General features: G+C 43.2%; 2 protein-coding genes across 8 annotated transcripts in view; both read left to right on the plus strand.

Annotated features, from left to right (window-relative positions):
* Positions 1-17,551, plus strand: part of LOC117499178 (guanine nucleotide exchange factor DBS-like) — a 37,529-nt gene extending 19,978 nt beyond the window's left edge. For 2 of the 7 annotated variants that reach the window (XR_004557674.1, XR_004557676.1), the window contains 28 exons: positions 73-187; positions 2,032-2,122; positions 6,298-6,411; positions 6,504-6,620; positions 6,765-6,914; positions 7,056-7,180; positions 7,265-7,379; positions 7,461-7,580; positions 8,140-8,331; positions 8,596-8,787; positions 9,453-9,606; positions 9,706-9,758; positions 9,875-9,954; positions 10,083-10,149; positions 10,239-10,354; positions 10,473-10,542; positions 10,618-10,710; positions 10,802-10,894; positions 10,972-11,097; positions 11,178-11,399; positions 11,491-11,583; positions 11,678-11,756; positions 11,842-11,926; positions 12,013-12,113; positions 13,596-13,698; positions 14,346-14,455; positions 14,553-14,665; positions 14,784-14,845. Coding sequence is in view for 4 of the 7 variants with exons in the window: in XM_034151527.1 (XP_034007418.1) it covers positions 73-187; positions 2,032-2,122; positions 6,298-6,411; positions 6,504-6,620; positions 6,765-6,914; positions 7,056-7,180; positions 7,265-7,379; positions 7,461-7,580; positions 8,140-8,331; positions 8,596-8,787; positions 9,453-9,606; positions 9,706-9,758; positions 9,875-9,954; positions 10,083-10,149; positions 10,239-10,354; positions 10,473-10,542; positions 10,618-10,710; positions 10,802-10,894; positions 10,972-11,097; positions 11,178-11,399; positions 11,491-11,583; positions 11,678-11,756; positions 11,842-11,926; positions 12,013-12,113; positions 12,358-12,450; positions 12,938-13,012; positions 14,346-14,455; positions 14,553-14,665; positions 14,784-14,887; positions 14,976-15,058 (3,341 nt within the window). In the remaining 3 variants the exon portion in view is untranslated. Of the gene's footprint in view, positions 1-72; positions 188-2,031; positions 2,123-6,297; positions 6,412-6,503; positions 6,621-6,764; positions 6,915-7,055; positions 7,181-7,264; positions 7,380-7,460; positions 7,581-8,139; positions 8,332-8,595; positions 8,788-9,452; positions 9,607-9,705; positions 9,759-9,874; positions 9,955-10,082; positions 10,150-10,238; positions 10,355-10,472; positions 10,543-10,617; positions 10,711-10,801; positions 10,895-10,971; positions 11,098-11,177; positions 11,400-11,490; positions 11,584-11,677; positions 11,757-11,841; positions 11,927-12,012; positions 12,114-12,357; positions 12,451-12,937; positions 13,013-13,595; positions 13,748-14,345; positions 14,456-14,552; positions 14,666-14,783; positions 14,888-14,975 lie in introns of those variants that run through there. The other 5 variants (XM_034151527.1, XM_034151530.1, XR_004557675.1 and 2 more) reach the window with 5 other exon arrangements.
* Positions 17,552-20,092: 2,541 nt separating this feature from the next.
* LOC117499183 (guanine nucleotide exchange factor DBS-like) lies at positions 20,093-25,516 on the plus strand. The gene is made up of 13 exons (XM_034151537.1): positions 20,093-20,150; positions 20,269-20,348; positions 20,477-20,543; positions 20,633-20,748; positions 20,867-20,936; positions 21,012-21,104; positions 21,196-21,288; positions 21,366-21,491; positions 21,572-21,793; positions 24,866-24,918; positions 25,037-25,116; positions 25,245-25,311; positions 25,401-25,516. Exons 3-12 carry the CDS (start codon positions 20,484-20,486, stop codon positions 25,250-25,252), a joined length of 921 nt encoding a protein of 306 aa, XP_034007428.1. The 5' UTR covers positions 20,093-20,150; positions 20,269-20,348; positions 20,477-20,483; the 3' UTR covers positions 25,253-25,311; positions 25,401-25,516.
* The last annotated feature ends 1,695 nt before the right edge of the window (positions 25,517-27,211 follow it).

A 27,211-nucleotide genomic window follows, 5' to 3' on the forward strand; every position in this document is an offset into this window, starting at 1 on the left:
TTGATCTTTAATTGGGAGCTACCTTCAATATGTACCTGTCTGTTTCTGTCTCCCTGACCTTTGCGTCTCCAGGGGGCCGCGGGATGAATGGCAACCCCATCATCGTCTTACCAGAGTTCCCAGACTTCAGCGAGCTGGAGGAGGAGGAAGTCCAAAATGTCCTCGGCTACCTCAGCAGCGTCCCCAGGTTAGCATCACACACACACACACACACACACACACACACACACGCTAACACACACACACGCTAACACACACCATCTTTTATGCAGCCTAATTGGGTTTGACAACACACAAACAGTGAGGAAAATCTGGCCAATTTGTGCAGGTGCAATACCTCATGGAGCCAAGAGATGTCAGCACAATACTAACCGCCTGCTGCCACAAGGATAGCGCCAGAAAATACATAAAAAAAGAAAGAATGGACGACTGCAGGAGAACATTTTTCAGATTGAGAGACCAGGGAATAAAACATTTATGATTTGCAAACAGGAAGAAAAATCTCCCGCTTAAAATCAGATGATTTGGATGGATTTTTTTTCAAAACAAACTACCACAATAATCCAATACAATCATTTACAGTAGATGTTGGTTTATCTAACACCATCAGTTCATTATAATTGAATTCAAATCATTATATACATGTCTTTTCTTCTCTCTGCCCTTTCTCCTTTATTCTCTCCTCCCTCTCTCCGTCCCTCCTCCCCTTCCTTTAACCTCTCCGTTACTGCTGAGCGCTGCACTCCTCTCTCACACACACTCATGCATACACACACATCATTAAGGGGAGGAGAATGGATGGAGATGTATGCACTTATACACAAATCTACTAGTGTGTGTGTGTGTGTGTCATGGCGGCCTTTTTTTTGTGGCTCATCACCTTTCATATCCCACCCCCCTCCCCCTGAGTCCCCTCCCTTTCTCCCCACTAGCTATTTGCACCCTGCTGCCAATCGGCGGCACACTGCGCTCTGATTGGCTGTGGCAGAACAGCAAGATGCAGGGCTGGGTTTTGATTGGCTGAGGGTGGGAGGCAGGTGGTGGAGGAGCAGAGGGAGAAGGGGAAGGAGGAGGGAGATGCTCTTTAAGGATGTGAGCGGTCACCTCTTTCCATCCGCAAGCTGCAAACAAATGATTGTGGATGCAGGAATATGACACTGACAACAATGGAATAACATTGAGGAGGAATGGATTATTATTGGATGCTAACAATGGGATATTAAGGGATTTGTTCTGTGTGTCGTTGAATGCCAAGATTTTCCTCCGCCGGCTCCATTCATATGGTTTTGAATATTTTTTCCAGTAGAGATGGATTGAGGATTTGATGCCGCAGCGTTCTCTGGGTAGTGTAGTGTGTACATTTTACTGAATATATCTGTGTGTGACGATGACATTTGGCTAATAATAACGACCAGATGGACCAACTCAGCAGTGTTGGCCCGACTGTGTGTGTGTGTGTGTGCGTTTTACTTGTGTGTTTAGGTGTCAGGATGCATGTCAATTTGTCCAGCAGGACCTGTGCCGGAAATACTGCATTCACACACACACACACACACCCACAATGACACACACACACGCACACGCACACGCACACACACTAGCTTAATGAGGTTGCTACATATGGCAGTGCCTGTGGATTGAGTGGCAAGATTTTCACATACACACACATCGTCAAAGAGCCAAGGTTGCCATGGTAATCACAAGGGTCTCTCATAATCATCACTGATGACAGATGATTGCGACAGACAGTTGTGCCAAAAAATAAAAAAAGATATAACCTTTTGCAGCATTGCTTTTTATTACCCAAATAATATATCCTGCTCTCATGAAGACCAGTGAAATCTAGTCATTTTATATATCATTTGATATATGCTATTATGTTTCAGTTATGATAACGCTTGATTGATATTCCTCAATCCTCTCCTTGACTTGTCTAACAACTGTTAAAGGCTAGATATAAACCTGCATACAAACACACACATATATAAGAAGTGTTTTCCTTGTGTAATAACACTGTGTTCTCTCCCGCAGCGTTGCAGCATCAGGAGTGGGTTTCATCCTGGTTATCGACAGGCGACTGGACCGATGGGCTGCCGTCAGGACTACCCTGCTCCGCATCGCAGTAAGTGTGTGTTTGTTTGTGTGCATCATTTGCTGATGATGTACAACTGATGACTACAAATGGCTGTTGTGGTGTGTGTGCATCACTCTACACTGGTAATGCTTGTTTAAACACAGATCTGCGGTCTGTAGTTGCTGGTGTTAGCCGTGTGTGTAATTTGGTTTGTCACCACTTAGAGTAATGGATGTGTTGGTCTTCAGTTTGCTAGCTTGTACAAACTGTACATTATGTATGTGTGTGTTTTCCTGTACGGTAGAATATGTTGATATGAACCAGCAGGGTGGGGGTTAAAAATAGCGTATTATTATGCTAGCGTGGGTGGTGGAGTCTCACAACGTGTGAACACAGTGTGTGTGGGATGAGATGCAGTCCTGTTAGACGTGGACATCCAAACTGTGCCATTAGTCTGATTCAGTAACAGTGCCGTTAGCCTAGTAGCCTATTTTTTCTTGAGCAGTGTGAAACTTTTACCCCTCGCTGAGATGATGAATTGAAGAAGCAGCATAGAGTGACAGAGGAGGGATCTGGGGGAAAGAGGAAGAGAGGAAAGAGAATTGTGAACAGGAAAGTAAATCGTCAGCGAGTCTGAGCAGTGGAGAAGTTGATTTACATCAGACAGACTTGAGAATCAAAGTTGCTGCTCTCTGACAACCTTAGTATGAAGGATTCATAAAATAAAAAAGGAAACTGGTCCCAAAATAAAAAGTGTGGTTAGGGTGAGGCTACCAGACTGCCTTTGTGATATATTTGAGTTTAAACTCCCTCTAACAGCCTCCTAAAGTGTCCTCTATACCCTCTTCAAACCATAATTAACCAGCTCACCACACCCTGCACATCTGTTGTTAAGATGCTTTTCTTGTATTACACCCCTAAGCATGTCCAATATATGCAGATGTATGCTAATATATGCTAATCACACACTGATTATAATCAAATCTAATGGTCTTTCCATGGCATTTCTGAGAAACTATCCCCACTGTAACAATAAACCATTATGAAGCTCCTTGCTTCATAATGACTCCACCAAGTCACTTTAACCTGCACACACACACACATGCACTCACACACACTCAGCTGCACAGTGAACACACTCCCCCGCCAATAATAATGGACCATTCCAGGTTTATTATCCTATTCCAGTCTATTGGCTCAGTCCATGTCTTTGAAAGGGACATTGATGGACTCTGGGCTGCACTGATAGCAGGGAACCAATCAGGGGTTGTCTCTCTGTCTTAAAGAAATAAAAACAAGAGAAATTGAATTTGATTCAGCAATCTAATTATTATTCTCAAGAACCCTAGTTGGCCCATTTAAGCCCAATGATGTTTTTACTTTGCTCACATTGATGACAATAAAACAAGTGAAATGTGAAAAATATATATAATTATAACGCTAAGATAAAATAACACCCTTTCCTTCCCAGTCTTAAACCCTATATTGAGAGACAGGTAGTTCATTTGCATGTAAGCAGATGTCCTATTCTGACCAATAACAGCAGATTTGGCTGAAAGTGACAGGTGTGAAAACAGAGCTTTTCAGACAGAAGGTTAGTAGTCTTGACTTAAATACAAGTATGAACCTGAAAAGTAGAATAATACATGTCCCCTTTAATATAAGTCCCATTCAAAATCATAGATCATTTGCAGGTTTCCTTGAGCAGGATTGTGTCCTTGATAGCGTTATAACCTGAAGGCATGAAGAGCAGGTGGTGCTCTCCTCCTCAGACCCCGCACTTTTATCCCCAGGCGTGGATGTCCTCTTTGGGCACCGCCTGCTTTGTCCACCAGCCAATGACACGCAGCCTTACTGGAGAAAGAAGGTCGTTCGTCTTCCCGTGAGGCGTACTGCTGATCAAGGCCGCTCAAGGTCGCCCGCTGCCATTAGCTGGTTCCTTTCCAGATAAAAGAAAGTGGACTGGCCAGTATTGTCATGTAAACAGATTACTGTATGGCACACGCACAGATGCTCACCATGTACCTGTTATCTTGTACACAGTGATTTGCTACATAAAGGATGGACTCGGACCACTTGTTTATAGCCACCATGGAATAAGCAACACATGTTGTCACTTAATTGTGATGCTCTTATTAAATAGTGTAGTTTAGGAAACAGGGTTGAATCCACATGCTTTTGCAGTTAAATGAGGATTATGTTGCAGCCTGTCTTTGCGATTTAGATAAATAAATATGCGGTCATTGAAGCATGAACAACATTGCTGCAGGGTTGTAAGAGAGACAGCTCTATCACCTGGTGCAAGGAGAAGGCTTGTGTTTTTTAAGATGGAAAGCCGTTTGCAGCCTTTGTCTTTCTCTTTGTCATAATGTGACACTTTCATGTCCAAAAGCAGGCATATAAGCAGAGGGGGTTTGACTATTGGGTTTGATGCGGGCGCTATCCAACTCCCAGGAGAACAATATGGATGTCATTAGTGGACATGCCTCCCTGGAAGAATATAAATCACCCTGGTCAACAGAAAATGATATTCTAATCCCTAATCATTTATTTATGTGCGCTTCTTTTCATCTGTGAGAAGTGTGTGTGTAAGTGTGTATTCAGGGGATGTGTGTGTGTGCTCAGCAGCATGGCTGTGTTCATCTGTCGGGGGGGGGGGGTGCACTGAGCAGATTGTGTATTATCATGGTAATGCAGAGGCACAAATTAAACCATGACCTCTCAGGGTTTATTGAATTAAATTGATTCAGATTACAGGCGTATTGCTTGTTGTGATTTGTATGGTGTGTTGTTGGTAGAATAACAATACATTTCATATTTCTAAAGGGCTAAATTACGATTATTCTACTTATTAGTTACATTTTAGTCTTGACTAACGTTTAAAACTGCAGGTGATAATGAGAGCTCATGTGGTGTAATCTAAAATATGCTGTCAGTTTGGATGGAAATTGGAGATGATGAAAAACGATGAATTTTACAAAAACCTGGCTCTTCCATCAGTGTGTGTGTGTGTGTGTGTGTGTGTGTGTGTGTGTGTGTGTGTGTGTGTGTGTGTGTGTGTGTGTGGTGTGTGTGTGTGTGTGTGTGTGTGTGTGTGTGTGTGTGTGTGTGTGTGTGTGTGTGTGTGTGTGTGTGTGTGTGTGTGTGTGTGTGTGTGTGTGTGTGTGTGTGTGTGTGTGTGTGTGTGGTGTGTGTGTGTGTGTGTGTGTGGTGTGTGTGTGTGTGTGTGTGTGTTGTGTGTGTGTGTGTGTGGTGTGTGTGTGTGTGTGTGTGTGTGTGTGTGTGTGTGTGTGTGTGTGTGTGTGTGTGTGTGTGTGTGTGTGTGTGTGTGTGTGTGTGTGTGTGTGTGTGTGTGTGTGTGTGTGTGTGTGTGTGTAAAAATAACCGAGTGGAGCTGCAGCACCACTTCCATATGACTCCTCCTTCACAGAAACAGACATCAGTTCCTATCTTGTTCCTATTTTTCGCTTTCCTCTGTATCATCGCTCACATCCCATCATGCACTCTCCATCTCGCTCTGTGCGTTTCCATGGCAACGCTGTGCAGGCATTTCATGGCTATGATGTATGTTGGCCTCTGTGTGACTGCAGGTGTGTTTGTAAATTGAATTAAACATCTCTCGGCTTGCCTCTGCCCCTGTGTTTGTGAGAGTGTGTGTGTGTACATGTCACCCTACATCGATTTATGATGCCTAACAGGGTGGAGCAATTCACCCAGGGTTTTAGAGGAAGACTAATAACCGTACAGCCTTTCAGCTGAGTGGCCTCTTGGGCTGTTGTCTGTGTGAAGGCAATTCCCCGCTCTTAACCTCTTAATGTGTGGAGGTGGAGAGACGGAGGCGGCGGTTACTCCCTAAACCACAGGACTAATTTACCTTGTCGTGACAGATTGAAAGATGGAAAGTGCAACAAGGGAACAACTGTGAAGATTTGTAGCAGATTGAGTAGATGTTCAGGATTGCAGCAGAGGGAGCTGTTACACAAGTGGGCTTACTTCATACCTCTGCTGCAGAAAAATGAATGCATTCAAGAGAAAAAAGCAGCTATCAATCAAATCAGATATGGCATCTGCGGCTACTAGCAGTAAAGACCTGATTCCAAAATATAAATTGATGCATGTCACTCCACTTGATCTTGTTTTACCACATCATTTTCTATCAAATTAAAAGACATACATATGAATAGATTACTAAAACTCTTCTCCCTCTCATTTCTCTCTCTCAGGGTTCATTTCCAGGGAACTTACACTTGGTTCTGGTGTTGCGTCCGACTACTTTGTTCCAGAGGACTCTGTCAGACTTCCTGTTCAAGTACAACAGGGATGAGTTCAAAATGAAGGTATGACAAGTCTATCTTTGCTTCTTTTCTTTTTTTGATTTATGAGGACATACCGTGCCTCATGATCCGTGGATTGTGTGTTTTTTTTTAAGGTGGTGATGCTGAGTTCAGTGACTGAGCTCCATGCCTATATCGACCCGGGACAACTGACCACAGAGCTGGGAGGAACGCAGGAGTACTCCCATGAAAGCTGGATCTCACACCGCACTGTACGTACACACAAACATATCTTTTTTAAATAATATATAAATGTTTTGAAGATCAAAAGCCTAAAGGGAGCAGGCTGGGATTCAAACTGTGTCAATCAGAGACTTAAACCTGTATTTATCGGCACCTGAACGTCTCCTCCACAGGCAATCGAGGCCTTCGCTCTGATGGTGAAGACCACGGCGCAGACTCTGCAGGCGTTTGGCACTGAGCTCGCAGAGACAGAATTACCCAACGATACCGAGGCCACCACCGCCCTGCTGCACACGCACTCTCAGAAGAAGGACGAAATGAAGGTCAGATTTACATGTCAACCAACCAGATGTCCCTCTTTGTTTTCCTTCTTTCTCTGATTTTGTTAATTTTCATGTATATATATTTGGGGTGATTTTCTTTGTCGCAGAAGTGTTAAGAAATATCATTTGTTTGATTTCTAGGAGGACCTACAGGTGGCGCTGTCTCAAGGGGGGCGTCTGCTGGAGTGTATAAACGAGCCTCTGCAGACGGACCCTGAATACACCATGACCTATGATGAACTGGAAAACTTAGCGACTGTCCAGAGGTAGAGGAAAAGATGAATGGAAACATACATAGATAAAGAAGTGGTCCCTGAACGCATCATTAAATCCTCCCTCTTTCCCCTCAGACTCCTGGGTCAGCTGGATGAAACAGAAACAGCCTTCGATGACTTCTGGGAGCGTCACCGCACCAAGCTGGAGCAGTGCTTACAGCTGCGCCACTTCGAGAAGCACTTCCGTGAAGTGAGTGGAATTATGGGAAGTGTAGTTTTGCAGAAACAAGTCATGAAATGTGTGCTCTTATAACATGTGCGTGTCTGGTAGGTGCGCACTCAGCTCGACGTGACATCGGAGCGGTTGTCTGGTTTCTCTGAAGTCAGTGTAAGCCCCGCCCACGCTGAGCACGTCCTCCGAGAGCTCAGCGGACATGAGGACAAAGCCTGTGTAAGACACACACACACACACGCACAATTCTATGTCATAATGCAGCTCACGTGGGACAGAAAACACAAGCTCAACACTTTTACCTTTGATGCATCCTTGAAGCCATACGGCTGATTATATAATCAATGATATGCCCTGCTTCATCCCCCTCTCTCTAGCTGTGAGAAAGACTGTGAAATGTAGAGGTGGCACCTGTGTGGGCGTGTGGATTGGACTAAAATATAATAGCCTTTTCGTTTCAATCTCAGCTATGATGTAACCATTCATTCTTAGCACCTTATGATGTTTCATAATATCACATATTTATAAAAATAAAACCTTTAAAATGTAAAGATGCTGCTTTGCATTTTTAGCATATGGTACATTTTCTTATGTGGAAATAAAACCCTGATAATTTGCAATTACGACGACAGTAAATGTCCCCCTCCGTGCAGCATTAAGTAATGAACACTCCACTCTGCTTAGAGGACAAGTGAAGGCTGTTATACTGTCAGTGATAAATTGATCGTCCACTGATGTCCTGTATCCTAAAGTATATTCTGATCATGTGTTTCTAAAGGACGCACTAGACCACGCATTGTCCCTGGCCGGGGAAGGTGACCGGCTGATAGAAAACTCGCACTATGCCGAGGACTCCATCAGGCCGAAGTGCAGCGAGCTGAGAGGAGTGTGTGAGGAGATCAGCTGCACCCTGAGGAGCAAGAAGAGCCTCCTGCTCAGAGCCATGGAGCTGCACCACGCTCTGGAGAAGGTACATGTTGTTAAGTGATACAAGAAGAACATTTATAAACAACAGCTAAATACACATCTTTTTAGATTAGCTTTTTATTGGCAACATCCCCATGTAGGAAATTAGCCATGTTGGCTAAAGCTGCCCCATTTACAGTTTTGTGTGACAGTTGATCAATGGGGACTGTCCACGCCGCTATAAACAAATAAACTAAACTAAACTTTCGTATTATTATTGAGAAACTTTTGCCATGGTCATTAATTTCTATAATACTCTTGCTCCCAGGCGTCTCGGTGGTGTGAGGAGGGCATCTTCCTGTTGGCCAGCCAGCCTGTGGACCGCTGTCAGTCTCAAGATGGAGCTGAGGCCGCTTTACAGGAGCTGGAGCGGTACCTGGACACCGGGTCGCTGCACACGCTCACCGACCGCAGCGCCATCTGCTGCCAGTACGAGGCGGTGATCACCTCTCAGCTCAGGGTCCGTAGGAAGAGGATTTTACACACACAATTATAATGAGTTTACCTTTTAGTGAATTTACTGTAATATAGATGGATAGATAGATAGATGGATGGATAGATAGATAGATAGATAGATGGATAGATGGATAGATGGATAGATGGATGGATAGATAGATAGATAGATAGATAGATGGATGGATGGATGGATGGATAGATAGATAGATACAGTAAATAGATAGATAGATAGATAGATAGATAGATAGATTAGTACTTTATTGATCCCAATTTGGTAAATGTTTGCGTTGCTGCAGCAAAAAGAAAACAAGGCAATGTACATAAGAGAAATAAAGACACTGGAAATAAACAATCCAAAATATTTCTGAAGTAGAAATAAAATAGCATTAAAAAGTAAAAAAATATACATGTGGAAATACAAATTTCCAGTAACAAAATATAATGCAGGATATTACAGTATATGTACATTAATTGTGCAAGAAATTGATTATTCAATATTAAATTGAATATAAATGTAAACTGTACAGTGTGATTTTAAGTCCAAGAGAAGCTATGGAGCAGAGAGTTCTCTGTTATATAGAGTTATTGCAGTGGGCAGGAATGTTTACCTGTAACGGTTTTAGTGACTTATCTGTAATATCTGTAATATCTGTGTCTGGTCTCCATCAGGATCAGGTAGAGAAGGTGTTCCAGAAGCAGAGCTCGGTCCAGGAGATGTTTGAGAAGAGACGCGTCAGCCTGAAGAAGCTCGCCGCCAAACAGACCAGACCCGTCCAGCCAGTCGCTCCCAGACCTGAAGTCAAGTCCCCGCTCTCCTCTCCCAGTAAGCCTGGATCATTAGATAGACTGATATAATTAAGGAAGACTTATATTTTAAAACTCTGCTCTTCTAATGGCTAATTGTTTTGTCCCTTTCCTTCAGATCAACAGAGAAAAGAGAGGAGATACTCGGCTGATAATGCCATCTGTAAAAGGGTAAATATTTAATATATTTGTCTTAGTTTTGGATCATCCATTAGAGGTAATTGTTGTTTTAAAAAGATCAAAAGATGTTTGGGCAGAACCATATTAATACATGTGTGTGTGTCCAGGTGGAGTCTCCCATACATAACGGTGGCACTAGACATGTGTCTCTCTCAGAAGAAGAGGAAAACCTGGCAGTACTTCGGCGGTAAGGGTCTAAGGGCGGAAAGAGAGGAATCAAACATACATTCATTGATTTATATATAAATAAAATAGTAGTAAAAATCAACTGTTAAGAAAACAACTAAGTTTTTATTGTGTATTTCTGTGTTGTAGCCACGTGATGAATGAGCTTCTGGAGACGGAGAGAGCTTATGTGGAGGAGCTGCTGTGCGTGCTGGAGGTGAGTGTTTGTCACGTCACTTCAGTACATGCATATATCCTAAATATCAGCAAATCCATTGACCTAACGTATGTGACATTTAACTCCAGGGCTATGCAGCGGAGATGGAGAACCCAGCCATGGCTCACCTCATCCCCAGCACCCTGCTGAGCAAGAGGGTCGTTCTGTTTGGAAACATGTCTGAAATCTACCAGTTTCATAAGAGGTGCGCTTTCCCCCAGTCTTTATGCTAAGCTAATATGAAAGTGGGATCAATCTAACTCCCTGCAAGAAAGTGAATAGAAATAAATCTCAACACAAACTAAACTGCTATTTGTCTTCAGGACGTTTCTAAAGGAACTGGAAGCGTACACTGACTGCCCAGAACTAGTGGGCCGCTGCTTTTTAGAGAGGGTAAGCTACCTTTCCTGATCAATTAAACACTCTTTCAAAGTCAAATCAATTCCATAACTCCATGTCTCTGTGCAGATGAAGGACCTGCAGATCTACGAGGCGTACTGTCAGAATAAACCTCGCTCTGAGAGTTTGTGGAGACAGTGCTCCGACTGTGCCTTCTTCCAGGTATCACCATTCACCTCAAACTGTAACTTCCTTTTCCTGTGGCTTACAAGACCCATACACTCTAAATATCGTCCTTGTTTTTGTGAACCAGGAGTGCCAGAAGAAGCTGGAACATAAACTTGGTTTGGACTCCTACCTCCTTAAACCTGTCCAGAGAATCACCAAGTACCAGCTCCTGCTAAAGGTGAGCTGTCTCCGTGTACTGCTGTAAATCGAAGTGTTTATTTCAGGCTGTAACTGAAGCTTTGTTTGTGTTTACAGGAGTTGTTGAAGTACAGTAAGGGGTGTGATGGCTGTGATGACCTGCAGGAAGCTCTCTCCTCCATCCTGGGGATCCTGAAGGCTGTGAACGACTCCATGCACCTCATCGCCATCACAGGATACGAGGTCAGAGAAATGACTACACCTCAAACCTTACATGAATCTCCCCCGTTCCTCATTAATACTTGCTTTCTTTTCCCTCTCAGGGTAACCTGTCAGATCTGGGTCGTCTGATGATGCAGGGCTCCTTCAGCGTGTGGACGGAGCATAAGAAAGGTCACGCCAAGGTTAAAGATCTGGCCCGGTTTAAGCCCATGCAGCGGCACCTGTTCCTGCACCAGAAGGCCCTGCTGTTCTGCAAGAGGAGGGAGGAGAACGGGGAGGGCTACGAGAAAGCTCCGTCGTACAGCTTCAAACACTCCCTCAGTGTACGCTAACATCAATCTGATTATATTCAATATATTTGTGCCCTGTAGTGAAAGATTAAGACTGACTTTGTGCTTTTATTCAACCCTTTAGATGAGTGCGGTGGGCTTCACAGAGAACGCTAAAGGAGACAACAAGAAGTTTGAGATCTGGTGTAACTCAAGAGATGAAGTTTTTATAGTCCAGGTAAACTCACTCATTCTTGCTGCTTTGATAAATGGAGATTGAACCCTATCAGTTTTTGTAAATGCCGTTTTTTGTTGTTATTCTTCTCGTCCAGGCTCCAACAACAGAGATTAAAACATCGTGGGTGAACGAGATCCGCAAAGTTCTGACGCAGCAGCTCAAAGCCTGCAGAGGTATCGTGAAAACACACAGTCACACACGCCTGTTTGCATTTCTTCTTCTCTGCTTTCTGTAATACATACCTGCTTTCAACTCAAGTCAATGTTTCAGATGCCAGTCAGCAGAAGAGCTCAGACTCCGTGTTCCAGAATCCCGCCAGCAACAACTCCTCCATCTCCCTCAGGTCAGTGTCTCATATGCTGCACACACGTAAGAAGCCTCGTTAAAATGCTGTTTATTCATTTGGACGTCTTCTTTTTCTTTCCCCAGTCCCTTTCGTAGTAGTGGTTCGAAAAGCCAGAAGAAGACAGAGGAGAAGAAGGCGGAGGCGAACACGATGTCCGATTCCTCTTCTTCACCCAAACACAAAGGTGAATGTCTGATATCCTCACACACGGACATGAAAAGAGTTTCATAATTCAACTATGAAATGCTCCTGCAGTGAACTCCCACTGATCTACTTTTCTTCATCACCTTCATCGTCATGGATCCTCTTTCTGTCTCTCTACCTCTTTTGTTTATTTTTTTATCGGCTAAATGTATGAATTTTTCAATGTTTGCAACACACTCTCTTTTCGTTTCCTCCCGCTCTCCATTTCAAACCATCGTTTCCAGATGACCCAGTGACCAGTCCCACCACTGACAGGTCTGCAGTGGCTAGAAAGCGTTTTACTTTGCAGGGCTTCAGCACTCTCAAGAGTCCCAAAGGTAACGTCAGTGGACTTTAGGAGGTTTTCAAACAGGCACACAAGGCTTAGACTCATTCTTGCATTATTTCATTGATGAATACATTTTTTAAATCAGAAGCGCTAAAAGAACAACCTCAAATTTAAGAAAATAAGTATAGATGGTCCTTTCCCTACAAACAAAGTAGTTATCATACGTTCTATATTTAATACGCTACATATACTGCTGTGTTATTAATTTAAAATCAATGATTGCCCTCTGTCTGATCTTATTTAGAGCAGCACATGTGTCTGTGAGGTGATCCTAGTATGTTGTAGACACTCTGCCCTCTCGTGGTAAAGTCTAACATTGCCACAGCTCTAGATACATGATATAATAATTAAAAAGGTCAGGGTTAGTCTTGCTTTCCGGCGGATCGATTTCTCACCTTTCTCTCCTTCTCCTTCTTCTTCTTCTTCTTCTTCTTCTTCTTCTTCCCTGTCTTTATTTTCTCTGCCTGTGTGGCCAGGCTCGGCCATGAGCCCCGAGCACGGCTCCAAACGCCACTTGGTCAAGAGTGACCCCACACCGTTTGGGTTTAAAGGTATATTGTTGTCCCATAATCGGAGCCCATTTAATACTAGAGGCCATCGTTCATCCTCCCATCCCTCACCTCTGAAGCGTGCTCCACTCTGTGTGTTCTCATTATGTAGATTTCATCTGTGTCTCACATAGAAGGAAACTCATCAAGCAGTAGAAGCTGTTCGTCATACCATCACCCTTCATTTACCATGACAGCATTGTACATGTGTGGAGAGAGAAATGTGTTGCATTAAAACAGACTATCTGCAGGTCTTAAAAGTGCTAATCCCAGTTGTATTTCATTTGCACTAATCCAGTACAATATGTTACTGTTTTGCACAAATGTACACCACTGAAATATCTCCACATTTCTTTCTTTGGCTTTCTGAAACCTGCAGATGCTCTGTGACAAACATATATATTTTCTTTCACAGGTCATTATCATCATCACTGAATTATTAGTCTTGTACCTTTTTCTCATCAGGGTCACTTTAACAAATGGCAGTGGATGAATGGTTTACTAACATATAAGAGGGTGGAGTCCCTTTCTCCTGGTGTCTCACCCAGCAGTCTCACTGTCTCGCTGGCTGTTTGTCTCCGTCTAGAGCCGGGTCCTCATGTCTCTCTGAGCAGAGTCAGATGGATGAGTGCCTCTAGTCTGTTACAGAGCAAGCGGCGAGGTACAGATCGCTCTGAGGATCAGCCACTGTAGGTGTTTGCCGTGGTTTGGGGTGATGATGATTGATTTTGAATAGAGGTAAAGTGTCGCAAAATATCCACGTTTCCTTTCATTTAGCCTTCCATTGAATCTTATGATCTTCCATTTGGCATTATATACATTTTTAAATCTACTTTTCGGTGTGAAATATACGATTTTAAGACTCAATTCAGTGCTAAATGTATTTTTGCAAATATTACTCTACCTCAAATCAATCACTCTCTCTTCTTCTACTATTGGGTGTTCTGGGTTAGTGGTTGTGTGGCGTTGATTAAATAATGAGACTTACTTTTCAGCACTGGCAGTCAGAGCAGCCGTTAAATTATGAGGTGATTAAAATCATGCCTTTTTTAGGATCGTGATACTTTGATTCGATTTTTACTGGGATCTACCTGCTGTCTCCGCTGATCTTCTCTGGGCTGTGTGTGTGTGTGTGTGTGTAATGATTTGTCAGAAAAACCTCTAAATCTGGATAATTTTGCATGTTTTTGAGTCATCTGATTAGTGACCCAAGAAGCATTTTCATGCCACATGAAGTTAGTGTGTGTGTGTGTGTGTGATACCGATTCATCCAATCACTTCTCATTATCCCACCTCCTCTGCCTGTAAATCTGCTGACCTGTGTTCCCGTTCACAGGCTGGAACAAGGCGTCTCTCTCGGTGGACGCCTCAGAAGAGAATGATGGGTACTCCAGCAGCGAGGACCCCATGAACTCTGACCCCGAGGACGACGTAGGGAAGAAGCTGGTGAGCCTGAACACATTTAAATACAGCATGTGGTGTCTTTTTTTCTAATACTTTTCGGATGTTTGCCACCTCTAACTGACTCTCTTTTACCCTTTAGGCTCCAGGAAAGTATACAGTGTTTGCAGACTGCGAGAAGGCGGGACCTCAAGAGCTGTCAGTCAAGAGTGGAGACATGGTGCAGCTGATCAGAGAAGGAGAGGAGGAACAGTGGTAAACTTCTTTGGCTTTATTTTGGTATTTCTCTGAAGGCCTTGATGTGGAATAATGCCAACAAAAGGACGCTGTATGATCATATATTTACATTCCCTTTGTGTTCGATCCTCTGCAGGTTTGTGAAGAACCTCCGCAGCAGTAAGGAGGGCTGGGTCGCTGCAGCAAACCTCCTCAGCCTCATCTCAGAGTCGAAGTCCTCTCAGTCGCTCAGCAGCTCAGGTATGTTCCCTGCTTGATTAGCTCGTTGGACACTGAGTCATGCTGCGTTCCTGCCCACATCTCAGATTCCTCTTGTGTGTTTGTCCAGCAGATGGCAGCGTCTCTGGGAACATCAGCACTTCCTCCAGCTGCAGCGAGACATACACCAGCTTCTCCGACATCAAACCCTGACCTGGATCCATCACAGAACAATGTCCATGTGGATTTACAACAAAAAGCCCTAAAGCAGACCCTGACAGGAGGACGAATCAAATCACAGAGACCATCCACGTCACAGTTTGAGGATCCATCTATAAATCAATCATCTCTGAATCTGCGGATGTTGCCAGTGTTTTAGCTGAGTCATCAACACCCCTCTTTCTTACAGTATTACTTTCTCATTTTAGATTATTTCACCTTTAAAGTTATTAACATGTAAGGTATGTTCACAGTGGCAGATACTTGGAATAACATCAGGGAGAAGTAGTTTCACATCATACAGTCACGTCAGGCCTTCTTTATAAAAATAACATCACTGTAAACTACAGATAAAAGTCTTCAGTCTATTATTTAACCCATTTGGTTATGTAGCATTAAAGTGGGCACATTTAAAAATATCTGCGCTACAATGAACTCCTTCAACATCACAGCATAGCGATAGATTCTTGTGTCAAACAGCGACAGGAATAGATGCTATCAGACCGGCCTTTCACACCATGCTTTAGTGTCAGACATTAATCGCACACTGTGAAAACTGGCAGCTGGCTGCAACAAGAAAAAGCTTTCGGTGCATCGTGGAGCAGGTCACACCTTCAGGCCGTCTTACTGGAAGTCTGGTCACCTCTTTGTACGTAAGGTCATAATGTCTGGCGGGCAAACGGTGTCAAATATTCAAGAATGCTGTATTCCCCCCATGTCGTCGATAAGAGCTTCCCTGGTTTCACCGTATTAACTTATATAATTCATCACTTGGTGAATGTCACCCACAGCGCCACCCGGTGGGCAGATGTCATGCAGCTACACATGAAATCACTTAACAGAGCGGCAGCTTGGAACAACTTTTAAAACCTCTTTTCTTTTTCCAAGAGTGATTGTCTAACTGGGTTCTGCACTGCTCTGGGTTTACCTCTCAGGAAGGTGTGTGGGCAGGCAGGTGTGACTGCATACCTGTGTGTCTACCACATGTCTTTGTGTGTGAGTGTGTGTGCATTCAACTCCAACTGGCTATTTAGCCGCAGACAGCAGCTGGATCAGAGCTACATATTAGGATATTTCAGCTCAATTACTCATGCTTTTACCTGCTGGGTTAGTTTCTCATTGGGAAAAGTTAATTAATAACCATTTTAGGGACTACTTGGACAGAAAAGTCTCAATACTCTGCACACAAATCCAGTTTGTGTGTCATGGCCTATCTTTGGTTTGCACTGCAGCAACAAAAGCAGCTTTGTCCCTCCCTCTGCTCCCAGCCCCGTTCAGGCATGTGACAGCAGCCACCTCTCCTCAAGCAGGGCTAACCCGGAGACTTTTCTCAATGTGTTTGCACCACAGGCCCTGCAGCGAAATGTGTTGTGATGATGTAGCAAGGCAATTGCATAACAAGGTGCATCAAGTTTTTGACGTTTTGAGTAGGCTAATATGGCACTGTAGTGGGAACCAGGATACAGGTTGATGACACATCTCTGACAACCAGCTGCTGTGACACACACACACACACACACACACGTGCACGCGCACACACACACACACACACACACACACACTCAAAGAACCTGTGCTATTCTGAACATTGAATGACACCTTTTTTCTTACGTGGTTTTTCAAAGGTGTTTTTGATACCCCTAGATTTCTACTGTATCCACGAGGCGCACTGTAAAACTCTTCCTTTTTCCATTTTTAATGTCGAATGTGTGACTGTTGTTAAAAACAGAAAAGGTGCAGCATGCTGTTACACTAAAAACCAGCCCCGCCCGTTTATTACTTAATAAATGGGTTGTATTTGTCCATCACTGTGGTTTTGTTCAATTCGACCCTGATTTGAGCTTTTTGCTGAAAACCACTTTTATACGCATGTCCTCCCTGTGAAAGGAACGATTTTTCTCCAGAAAAAGGAAGCTTAATTATAAACCAGAGAGTAAACTGAGGCTGGCATTGTGTGTGGATCCATGTCAGAGTGGGAAATGTACTTTACACTTGTACAGATGTGTCCTCTATACCTCACATTGTTTCCCTCGAGAGCATGTACATTGTGAAGCGGATCATGAGTCTGTGCATCATCTCTCTTTGTGGCATGATCTTCATACTCCTGTCGCTTCAAAGCCCTGAACAAGGCAAGTATTTTTTACCAGGCACTGTTGTATTCTGTGAGAGTTTATTTTCTGCCCTCATAAAGCTGACACGGGCACTAAACTTGTCAGCGTTCTATCATGATCACTCAATAAGTTATTGAATAATTTGTACTTTTTGACTCGGAGGCCGGGGAGACGAGAAGGGTTCTATTTTTTTGTTTCTTTTTATGCAGCACATTGCAGCAACCACTGTCTTTATTTTCCTATTGTATCTACTGAGTATGGTGTTGATATAAATATATTATAATGAGATATATCCGTGTATATTTGTAAATATGTAATTCTGAATTGTATGTAAAATGAACAGCAGCTTTAATAAAGTCTGAGATGGTTTCCTCTATTTTATTTGCATCTTTTCATGGGAATGTAGGCTCTGAAAGCAGCATTACTCAGCTCTTTTTTTAATTAAATAAACATTTTATGAATGTTTACAAGTTTAATATCCACCATAAAAATATGGATAAATTGCCAATATTATGAATTATGCATTTTGATTCAGAAGAGTAGGTTTAACCACGTGGTTAATAACCTCCAATGGGCTTTTCCCAGTTTAGACTGTTACCATTTGGATTGGGGTGCGTTCCAATATACCACCCGACCGTCAGGCTCTTTTTTCCTTCATTTACTCCTCTCACTAGAGCAGGGGTGGGCAATTATTTTTTACAAGGGGCCACTTCAGAAACTCGAGCTGTGTTGGGGGGCCGAATCAAAAATAAGTTGAACTTAATTCTGCTCAATATACCAATACTGAAAAGGTGTTTTACAGTATGTTAAAGATAAGAAATGAATGAGTGCTTTTGATTTTTGTTTTTCAGTTAATTTGACTTGTTCAGTGAGAAAAATCCAGTCTGTCTTGGGCTTGAACAAGTGCACGGAAATCTGGTTCAATGTCTGAGGTGGATATGCGAAGGACAGCTGAGAGGTGATCATCAGTGATAGAGGATCTGTATCTGGATTTGTTGAACTTCATCACTGAGAATGTCTGTTCACATATGTAGGTAGATCCAAAGAGGACCATCATCTTCTGAGCACGTCTCCTGATGTGTGGAAAGTTCTCCTCTTTCAGGGAAGAGTAAAACTCAGGCAGTGAGACTGACCTAAAGTGCTCTGACTGAAGTGTGTCAGACTGCAGGTCAATGAGTTCAAGCTGAACATCACTGGGTGCATCATCCACATGGCATGTAAATGGGGAAAATATCCTGTTCATTTCATTCTCAACTGTTTTGAAGTCTTTAAATCGCCTTGAAAACTCACCATGCAGTGCTTCTAACATGGATGAGTACCTCTGGAGGTGATCAGCTGATGGTGTGGCTTCCTTCAGTGTTGGCAAGTGCGTGAGAATGTTGTCCTCCATTTGGCTTGAGAGAAGCTGCAGCTTTCTCATGAAAGCCTTCACTGCACTGTACATGTCATGCACAAAAAGGCCCTTGCCTTGCAGTTTGACATTTAGTTCACTCATTAGTGCAGTCACATCTACAGCAAAACCAAGGTCTGCCATCCAGTCTGCATCTGAAAGCTGTGGGATGTCGTTTCCTTTCTTCACACAGAAGTCTTGAATCTCTTCTCTCAGGTCCCCTACTCTTTTCAGCACTTTGCCCAGGCTGAGCCACCTGACAGCTGCATGGTAGGGTATGTCACGATGTTCAGTCTCACTTTCCTCCAAAAGTGCAACAAACTGTCTGTGATTCAATGCTCTTGCCCTGATGAAGTTAACTATTTTAGTTACAACATCAACAACATGGTTAATTTTTAACACTGACTTACACAACACTTCCTGATGTATAATACAATGCAAAAATACCTATTTCTGCTCAGGGTTAATTTCTGTCACTTTATCCTGCATTCTCTTCAATAGTCCAACATTTTTCCCTGTCAGATTTGGACAACCATCCGTTGTCACGCCTGTCAGCTTGTCCCATTTCAGTCCCAACTTTTCCACACATGCATTTACCTCCGTGAACAAATCACTCCCTGTTGTTGTACCTTTCATTGACTGCATGGCTGCCAGCTCCTCCGTGATTTTGAAGTCTGTAGTTATCCCACGTAGGAAGATGAGTAGCTGGGCAGTGTCACGTACATCGCAGCTCTCATCCAAAGCCAAGGAAAAAAAGTCAAAGTTGACCGCTCTGTTCTGCAGCTGAAGCTCCAGATTTCCCGCGATGTCCTCAATTCTCCTCGTAACAGTGCGTCGGGAGAGCGGCACTTTCTCAAATGCCTCCTTTTTCTCCGGGCATATTAGTGTCCAACAAACACTCCTTAATGAACTCTTCGTCCGAAAACGGTTAACTTTTAAGACATAACTCGTCTTGACAGCTGCATCTCTGGATGTGGAATGTTTTGTGAAAATGTGTTGTTGGCTTTGCAGCTTAGCTAGCAAAGCATCCGACCCCTTTGCCCGCTCTTCCTCAGACAGGTTCTTGTATTTATCTGCGTGTTTGGTAGCATAGTGGCGACTCAAATTGTACTCCTTGAACACAGCGACCTGCGCACCACAAACTAAACACACAGCTTTACCTTTCACTTCTGTAAATAAATACTTAGCGGTCCATGTCTTGTTGAAAATGCGGCATTCAGTATCGATCTTTCTTTTTTTTCCCTTAGCGGACATTTCGAGGACTAGCCGGCCAGCATCACTCGTAGCTGTTACGGCATAAGCGTTTACGTAAATAAATAAAAAAAACAGCAGCTTCCTTTTCAAAATAAAAGCAACACAGTTAGAAAAGTATTTACGCCATGCAAGCAATACAGCTGTGTTGCTTTTATTTTGAAAAGGTTGCTGTTTTTTTTCATTTTGTTGTAATTTATGATCAACCTCACACGGAAGGAAGACTTATATTTTAAAACTCTGCTCTTCTAATGGCTAATTGTTTTGTCCCTTTCCTTCAGATCAACAGAGAAAAGAGAGGAGATACTCGGCTGATAATGCCATCTGTAAAAGGGTAAATATTTAATATATTTGTCTTAGTTTTGGATCATCCATTAGAGGTAATTGTTGTTTTAAAAAGATCAAAAGATGTTTGGGCAGAACCATATTAATACATGTGTGTGTGTGTCCAGGTGGAGTCTCCCATACATAACGGTGGCACTAGACATGTGTCTCTCTCAGAAGAAGAGGAAAACCTGGCAGTACTTCGGCGGTAAGGGTCTAAGGGCGGAAAGAGAGGAATCAAACATACATTCATTGATTTATATATAAATAAAATAGTAGTAAAAATCAACTGTTAAGAAAACAACTAAGTTTTTATTGTGTATTTCTGTGTTGTAGCCACGTGATGAATGAGCTTCTGGAGACGGAGAGAGCTTATGTGGAGGAGCTGCTGTGCGTGCTGGAGGTGAGTGTTTGTCACGTCACTTCAGTACATGCATATATCCTAAATATCAGCAAATCCATTGACCTAACGTATGTGACATTTAACTCCAGGGCTATGCAGCGGAGATGGAGAACCCAGCCATGGCTCACCTCATCCCCAGCACCCTGCTGAGCAAGAGGGTCGTTCTGTTTGGAAACATGTCTGAAATCTACCAGTTTCATAAGAGGTGCGCTTTCCCCCAGTCTTTATGCTAAGCTAATATGAAAGTGGGATCAATCTAACTCCCTGCAAGAAAGTGAATAGAAATAAATCTCAACACAAACTAAACTGCTATTTGTCTTCAGGACGTTTCTAAAGGAACTGGAAGCGTACACTGACTGCCCAGAACTAGTGGGCCGCTGCTTTTTAGAGAGGGTAAGCTACCTTTCCTGATCAATTAAACACTCTTTCAAAGTCAAATCAATTCCATAACTCCATGTCTCTGTGCAGATGAAGGACCTGCAGATCTACGAGGCGTACTGTCAGAATAAACCTCGCTCTGAGAGTTTGTGGAGACAGTGCTCCGACTGTGCCTTCTTCCAGGTATCACCATTCACCTCAAACTGTAACTTCCTTTTCCTGTGGCTTACAAGACCCATACACTCTAAATATCGTCCTTGTTTTTGTGAACCAGGAGTGCCAGAAGAAGCTGGAACATAAACTTGGTTTGGACTCCTACCTCCTTAAACCTGTCCAGAGAATCACCAAGTACCAGCTCCTGCTAAAGGTGAGCTGTCTCCGTGTACTGCTGTAAATCGAAGTGTTTATTTCAGGCTGTAACTGAAGCTTTGTTTGTGTTTACAGGAGTTGTTGAAGTACAGTAAGGGGTGTGATGGCTGTGATGACCTGCAGGAAGCTCTCTCCTCCATCCTGGGGATCCTGAAGGCTGTGAACGACTCCATGCACCTCATCGCCATCACAGGATACGAGGTCAGAGAAATGACTACACCTCAAACCTTACATGAATCTCCCCCGTTCCTCATTAATACTTGCTTTCTTTTCCCTCTCAGGGTAACCTGTCAGATCTGGGTCGTCTGATGATGCAGGGCTCCTTCAGCGTGTGGACGGAGCATAAGAAAGGTCACGCCAAGGTTAAAGATCTGGCCCGGTTTAAGCCCATGCAGCGGCACCTGTTCCTGCACCAGAAGGCCCTGCTGTTCTGCAAGAGGAGGGAGGAGAACGGGGAGGGCTACGAGAAAGCTCCGTCGTACAGCTTCAAACACTCCCTCAGTGTACGCTAACATCAATCTGATTATATTCAATATATTTGTGCCCTGTAGTGAAAGATTAAGACTGACTTTGTGCTTTTATTCAACCCTTTAGATCAGGGGTGGGCAATTATTTTTTACAAGGGGCCACTTCAGAAACTCGAGCTGTGTTGGGGGGCCGAATCAAAAATAAGTTGAACTTAATTCTGCTCAATATACCAATACTGAAAAGGTGTTTTACAGTATGTTAAAGATAAGAAATGAATGAGTGCTTTTGATTTTTGTTTTTCAGTTCATTTGACTTGTTCAGTGAGAAAAATCCAGTCTGTCTTGGGCTTGAACAAGTGCACGGAAATCTGGTTCAATGTCTGAGGTGGATATGCGAAGGACAGCTGAGAGGTGATCATCAGTGATAGAGGATCTGTATCTGGATTTGTTGAACTTCATCACTGAGAATGTCTGTTCACATATGTAGGTAGATCCAAAGAGGACCATCATCTTCTGAGCACGTCTCCTGATGTGTGGAAAGTTCTCCTCTTTCAGGGAAGAGTAAAACTCAGGCAGTGAGACTGACCTAAAGTGCTCTGACAGAAGTGTGTCAGACTGCAGGTCAATGAGTTCAAGCTGAACATCACTGGGTGCATCATCCACATGGCATGTAAATGGGGAAAAGATCATGTTCATTTCATTCTCAACTGTTTTGAAGTCTTTAAATCGCCTTGAAAACTCACCATGCAGTGCTTCTAACATGGATGAGTACCTCTGGAGGTGATCAGCTGATGGTGTGGCTTCCTTCAGTGTTGGCAAGTGCGTGAGAATGTTGTCCTCCATTTGGCTTGAGAGAAGCTGCAGCTTTCTCATGAAAGCCTTCACTGCACTGTACATGTCATGCACAAAAAGGCCCTTGCCTTGCAGTTTGACATTTAGTTCACTCATTAGTGCAGTCACATCTACAGCAAAACCAAGGTCTGCCATCCAGTCTGCATCTGAAAGCTGTGGGATGTCGTTTCCTTTCTTCACACAGAAGTCTTGAATCTCTTCTCTCAGGTCCCCTACTCTTTTCAGCACTTTGCCCAGGCTGAGCCACCTGACAGCTGCATGGTAGGGTATGTCACGATGTTCAGTCTCACTTTCCTCCAAAAGTGCAACAAACTGTCTGTGATTCAATGCTCTTGCCCTGATGAAGTTAACTATTTTAGTTACAACATCAACAACATGGTTAATTTTTAACACTGACTTACACAACACTTCCTGATGTATAATACAATGCAAAAATACCTATTTCTGCTCAGGGTTAATTTCTGTCACTTTATCCTGCATTCTCTTCAATAGTCCAACATTTTTCCCTGTCAGATTTGGACAACCATCCGTTGTCACGCCTGTCAGCTTGTCCCATTTCAGTCCCAACTTTTCCACACATGCATTTACCTCCGTGAACAAATCACTCCCTGTTGTTGTACCTTTCATTGACTGCATGGCTGCCAGCTCCTCCGTGATTTTGAAGTCTGTAGTTATCCCACGTAGGAAGATGAGTAGCTGGGCAGTGTCACGTACATCGCAGCTCTCATCCAAAGCCAAGGAAAAAAAGTCAAAGTTGACCGCTCTGTTCTGCAGCTGAAGCTCCAGATTTCCCGCGATGTCCTCAATTCTCCTCGTAACAGTGCGTCGGGAGAGCGGCACTTTCTCAAATGCCTCCTTTTTCTCCGGGCATATTAGTGTCCAACAAACACTCCTTAATGAACTCTTCGTCCGAAAACGGTTAACTTTTAAGACATAACTCGTCTTGACAGCTGCATCTCTGGATGTGGAATGTTTTGTGAAAATGTGTTGTTGGCTTTGCAGCTTAGCTAGCAAAGCATCCGACCCCTTTGCCCGCTCTTCCTCAGACAGGTTCTTGTATTTATCTGCGTGTTTGGTAGCATAGTGGCGACTCAAATTGTACTCCTTGAACACAGCGACCTGCGCACCACAAACTAAACACACAGCTTTACCTTTCACTTCTGTAAATAAATACTTAGCGGCAGTGGCGAGCCGTGAGCTTTATACCTAGGCCCTCTGACCCCCACCCCTTCCCTCGAAAAAAAGACGTTATTACGTCACAGCGTATACTTCAGCGGAATATCAAAACAACGGCCCAGGGTGCAAAACGCATCAATGACAGCGACCCTCTACCACACAAAACAACACCTGTGAACCCAATTTGTGTTCTTTGACATTGAAAATGATATTGCATTGTGTTTGTTACTTTCATTGCAGTTGTATGTCTTAAGTGTAATTTGGCATGCTTTTATTTTGAAGGCGAGTTCACGCTGTTGACAGGAAGTTGTTGTTGCTATGGAAACAAGAACAGTTTCACAGCGGGCGGAACTCGTCATAAAGTCCGCGATAATAAAACCCACCCATTTAGAGGGAAGATATGATTGGTCAATTGTACTGTCATTTGACATTACTCTCTCGTTCAGTTACTATAGCGGGCCCTCTGTGAATCGCAGAGAGGCCCGCTATAGTAACTGACATTCAAACAGAGACTGAACAGGCAGATTCGAAGGATTTATTTCTTTGGAAATGTTATTTTATTAAATCAAGTTTTTTTTCGGTAAAACTAATGAAAAATATAACAAAAATAATATTAAAAAAATATATATTTTAAAAAAATATATATTTTTTTAATGTTTTTAAATATTATTTTTTGGAATATCTTAGGCCCTCACAGAGGGCCTAGAGGGCCCTGACGGCTCGCCACTGCTTAGCGGTCCATGTCTTGTTGAAAATGCGGCATTCAGTATCGATCTTTCTTTTTTTTCCCTTAGCGGACATTTCGAGGACTAGCCGGCCAGCATCACTCGTAGCTGTTACGGCATAAGCGTTTACGTAAATAAATAAAAAAAACAGCAGCTTCCTTTTCAAAATAAAAGCAACACAGTTAGAAAAGTATTTACGCCATGCAAGCAATACAGCTGTGTTGCTTTTATTTTGAAAAGGTTGCTGTTTTTTTTTCATTTTGTTGTAATTTATGATCAACCTCACACGGAAGGAAGACTTATATTTTAAAACTCTGCTCTTCTAATGGCTAATTGTTTTGTCCCTTTCCTTCAGATCAACAGAGAAAAGAGAGGAGATACTCGGCTGATAATGCCATCTGTAAAAGGGTAAATATTTAATATATTTGTCTTAGTTTTGGATCATCCATTAGAGGTAATTGTTGTTTTAAAAAGATCAAAAGATGTTTGGGCAGAACCATATTAATACATGTGTGTGCGTGTCCAGGTGGAGTCTCCCATACATAACGGTGGCACTAGACATGTGTCTCTCTCAGAAGAAGAGGAAAACCTGGCAGTACTTCGGCGGTAAGGGTCTAAGGGCGGAAAGAGAGGAATCAAACATACATTCATTGATTTATATATAAATAAAATAGTAGTAAAAATCAACTGTTAAGAAAACAACTAAGTTTTTATTGTGTATTTCTGTGTTGTAGCCACGTGATGAATGAGCTTCTGGAGACGGAGAGAGCTTATGTGGAGGAGCTGCTGTGCGTGCTGGAGGTGAGTGTTTGTCACGTCACTTCAGTACATGCATATATCCTAAATATCAGCAAATCCATTGACCTAACGTATGTGACATTTAACTCCAGGGCTATGCAGCGGAGATGGAGAACCCAGCCATGGCTCACCTCATCCCCAGCACCCTGCTGAGCAAGAGGGTCGTTCTGTTTGGAAACATGTCTGAAATCTACCAGTTTCATAAGAGGTGCGCTTTCCCCCAGTCTTTATGCTAAGCTAATATGAAAGTGGGATCAATCTAACTCCCTGCAAGAAAGTGAATAGAAATAAATCTCAACACAAACTAAACTGCTATTTGTCTTCAGGACGTTTCTAAAGGAACTGGAAGCGTACACTGACTGCCCAGAACTAGTGGGCCGCTGCTTTTTAGAGAGGGTAAGCTACCTTTCCTGATCAATTAAACACTCTTTCAAAGTCAAATCAATTCCATAACTCCATGTCTCTGTGCAGATGAAGGACCTGCAGATCTACGAGGCGTACTGTCAGAATAAACCTCGCTCTGAGAGTTTGTGGAGACAGTGCTCCGACTGTGCCTTCTTCCAGGTATCACCATTCACCTCAAACTGTAACTTCCTTTTCCTGTGGCTTACAAGACCCATACACTCTAAATATCGTCCTTGTTTTTGTGAACCAGGAGTGCCAGAAGAAGCTGGAACATAAACTTGGTTTGGACTCCTACCTCCTTAAACCTGTCCAGAGAATCACCAAGTACCAGCTCCTGCTAAAGGTGAGCTGTCTCCGTGTACTGCTGTAAATCGAAGTGTTTATTTCAGGCTGTAACTGAAGCTTTGTTTGTGTTTACAGGAGTTGTTGAAGTACAGTAAGGGGTGTGATGGCTGTGATGACCTGCAGGAAGCTCTCTCCTCCATCCTGGGGATCCTGAAGGCTGTGAACGACTCCATGCACCTCATCGCCATCACAGGATACGAGGTCAGAGAAATGACTACACCTCAAACCTTACATGAATCTCCCCCGTTCCTCATTAATACTTGCTTTCTTTTCCCTCTCAGGGTAACCTGTCAGATCTGGGTCGTCTGATGATGCAGGGCTCCTTCAGCGTGTGGACGGAGCATAAGAAAGGTCACGCCAAGGTTAAAGATCTGGCCCGGTTTAAGCCCATGCAGCGGCACCTGTTCCTGCACCAGAAGGCCCTGCTGTTCTGCAAGAGGAGGGAGGAGAACGGGGAGGGCTACGAGAAAGCTCCGTCGTACAGCTTCAAACACTCCCTCAGTGTACGCTAACATCAATCTGATTATATTCAATATATTTGTGCCCTGTAGTGAAAGATTAAGACTGACTTTGTGCTTTTATTCAACCCTTTAGATCAGGGGTGGGCAATTATTTTTTACAAGGGGCCACTTCAGAAACTCGAGCTGTGTTGGGGGGCCGAATCAAAAATAAGTTGAACTTAATTCTGCTCAATATACCAATACTGAAAAGGTGTTTTACAGTATGTTAAAGATAAGAAATGAATGAGTGCTTTTGATTTTTGTTTTTCAGTTAATTTGACTTGTTCAGTGAGAAAAATCCAGTCTGTCTTGGGCTTGAACAAGTGCACGGAAATCTGGTTCAATGTCTGAGGTGGATATGCGAAGGACAGCTGAGAGGTGATCATCAGTGATAGAGGATCTGTATCTGGATTTGTTGAACTTCATCACTGAGAATGTCTGTTCACATATGTAGGTAGATCCAAAGAGGACCATCATCTTCTGAGCACGTCTCCTGATGTGTGGAAAGTTCTCCTCTTTCAGGGAAGAGTAAAACTCAGGCAGTGAGACTGACCTAAAGTGCTCTGACAGAAGTGTGTCAGACTGCAGGTCAATGAGTTCAAGCTGAACATCACTGGGTGCATCATCCACATGGCATGTAAATGGGGAAAAGA

Source organism: Trematomus bernacchii, unplaced genomic scaffold, assembly GCF_902827165.1.
Source record: "Trematomus bernacchii unplaced genomic scaffold, fTreBer1.1, whole genome shotgun sequence".
Classification (NCBI taxonomy): domain Eukaryota; kingdom Metazoa; phylum Chordata; class Actinopteri; order Perciformes; family Nototheniidae; genus Trematomus; species Trematomus bernacchii.

What these genes read in the sequence shown, in the direction of transcription:
- LOC117499183 (XM_034151537.1), top strand. Translation starts at nt 20,484, where the DNA reads ATGAATGAGCTTCTGGAGACGGAGAGAGCTTATGTGGAGGAGCTGCTG. An exon ending in AGCTGCTGTGCGTGCTGGAG is followed by an intron (nt 20,544 to 20,632) that starts GTGAGTGTTTGT and finishes ATTTAACTCCAG; the next exon opens with GGCTATGCAGCGGAGATGGA. An exon ending in ATAATGCCATCTGTAAAAGG is followed by an intron (nt 24,919 to 25,036) that starts GTAAATATTTAA and finishes GTGCGTGTCCAG; the next exon opens with GTGGAGTCTCCCATACATAA.